Source organism: Macadamia integrifolia, chromosome 6 (assembly GCF_013358625.1).
Source record: "Macadamia integrifolia cultivar HAES 741 chromosome 6, SCU_Mint_v3, whole genome shotgun sequence".
NCBI classification, from domain to species: Eukaryota; Viridiplantae; Streptophyta; class Magnoliopsida; order Proteales; family Proteaceae; genus Macadamia; species Macadamia integrifolia.
The window spans coordinates 1,643,263-1,645,522 of NC_056562.1; the positions used below are offsets into that span (position 1 = coordinate 1,643,263).

General features: G+C 37.3%; 1 protein-coding gene across 1 annotated transcript; it reads left to right on the forward strand.

Moving 5' to 3' along the window:
- The first annotated feature begins 352 nt into the window (after positions 1–352).
- Positions 353–1,165, forward strand: LOC122081598. Its single transcript, XM_042648774.1, has one exon. The coding sequence runs from the start codon at positions 353–355 to the stop codon at positions 1,163–1,165; it is 813 nt and encodes a 270-aa protein (XP_042504708.1).
- Positions 1,166–2,260: the final 1,095 nt, after the last annotated feature.

Consider the following 2,260-nt stretch of genomic DNA (forward strand, 5'->3'; position numbering starts at 1 on the left):
AGTATAAGCACTCTTGTGTATCTCATTTACTTGCACCTTTGCATATAGCTACTCTACATATCATCTCTAGACTAGTTTTTTTTTTTCTTTATTATCTGTTTCTCTCGACTCATATAATTTTTATAACTATATATATATATATATATATCTGCACCTATACTATAGGTGTGTTAGGTAGGCAGCCGGCACCTTATTTAATTCAGCCAATCTATTTTGCATGGATCCTACTTTTCTATAACTTCATTATTTCTATTTTTTTATTAACTATTACTCTTTTTTTATCATGTCCTTCAGTACTAACGCTGTGTGTATGTGTAGAATTAGATTGGCATCTTGGAATATTGGCTCACTAATGGGAAAAAGCATGGACTTAATAGATGTTATACAGAGAAGACAGATTAACGTCGTATGTATTCAAGAGACAAGATGGAAAGGTAACAAAGCAAAGGGGTTAGATGACTCCAAACTATGGTACCTGGGTGATGAAAGCGGAAGAGGTGGAGGGGGCATAGTAGTGGATAGAGACCTTAAAAATGAAGTGGTGGATGTTAAAAGATTTGGAAGCAGGATCATCGCTATTAAACTTGTGCTAGACGGTGAGACAATCAATATAGCTAGTGCTTATGCGCCCCAAGCAGGACTAGATGAGAGTGTTAAACTACTATTTTGGGAACACATGGATGACTTGGTGCAAGGTCTTGGACAGGGAGAGAAAATTATTATCGAAGGAGACCTTAATGGGCATGTGGGCAAGGATTGTAGAGGCTATGAAGATGTACATGGTGGATTTGGAGTTGAAGAGAGGAATGCAGAGGAGATCTTAATGTTGGACTTTGCGACATCGTATGACTTTTGCATTGCAAAAACCTTTTTTGAGAAAAGGGAGGAACATTTGATTACCTACAAAAGTGGACAGCACACAAGTCAAATTGATTTCTTCTTCATGAGAAGATCTGACAGAATGTTATGTAAAGACTATAAGGTTATACCTAGAGAGAGCCCAACTTCTCAACATCAACTGGTGATCTTGGATGTATACCTAAGAAAGCGAAAATGCAAGAAGATACAACAGATCTTTCCTAAGATAAAATGGGGGCGACTACAAGGAGCGCTATTAAAATCTTTTACTGATAAAGATGATGACCTATATCAAGAATGTGGATAAAGAAGTGCTAGGGGTATCAAAGGGTGGGGCCGAACTCCTAAAGAAACTTGGTGGTGGGATGAGGAGGTCCAGGCTGCCATTAAATCTAAGAAAGATTGTTTTAAGACTTGGCAAAGGATCAACGCAGTAGAAGATAAAGTAAGATATTACTTAGCCAGGAATGAAGCTAAGAAGATTGTGGGAAAAGCAAGGGTAAAGAATTACGATAACCTCTATAATAACCTTAATACAAGAGAAGGAGAAAAAGAGATCTATAGAATAGTCAAAACAAGGGAAAGGATGAGTAGAGATATTGACCATGTTAGATGCATTAAAAGTGATGATGGTAGAGTATTGGTACGGAATAAGGACATTATGAAGAGATGGGGTGATTATTTTTGCAACCTATTAAATGAAAAGGCCTTGACTGATAGGATGGACCCAGAAGTAGAAGGGGATAGACATCACGCTAACCCTCCTTATGGACAACTACAACATGTTGGTGTGACTGAAGTTGAAGAGGCCCTACGAAAGATGAAAACAGGTAAAATACTAGGCCCATATGAGATCCCAATTGAAGTATGGAAGTGCCTAGGAGTACTAGGAATATCATGACTAACCAAGCTATTTAATAAGATTCTGTGTACCAAGAAAATGCCAGATGATTGAAGGAGAAACAATTTGGTTCCTATTTATAAAAACAAAGGCGATATCCAGAACTGCAATAACTATAGAGGCATAAAACTAATGAGTCACACCATGAAACTATGGAAAAAGGTTACTGAAGGCCACCTCAGAGAAGAAACTATTGTAACTGAGAATCAATTTGGTTTTATGCCAAGGAGGTCCACAACAGAAGCTATCTACCTCCTAATAAGACTTATGGAAGTATTTAGAGCTCACAAAAAAGACCTCCATATGGTCTTTATTGACCTTGAGAAAGCGTATGACAGAGTACCTAGATATCTTATTTGGCATGTCTTAGGGAAGGTGAAGGGTTCTTTAAATTATGTGGATATGATTAAGGATATATATAAGGGAGTGGTGACAAGTTTCAAAACTACAGAATGTCAAAGTAATGAGTTTCCAATTACAATTGAGTTACACCAAGGATCA

Bases quoted from the DNA above. Each gene is read 5' to 3' on its own strand.
- LOC122081598 (XM_042648774.1), top strand. From the start codon at position 353: ATGGGAAAAAGCATGGACTTAATAGATGTTATACAGAGAAGACAGATT.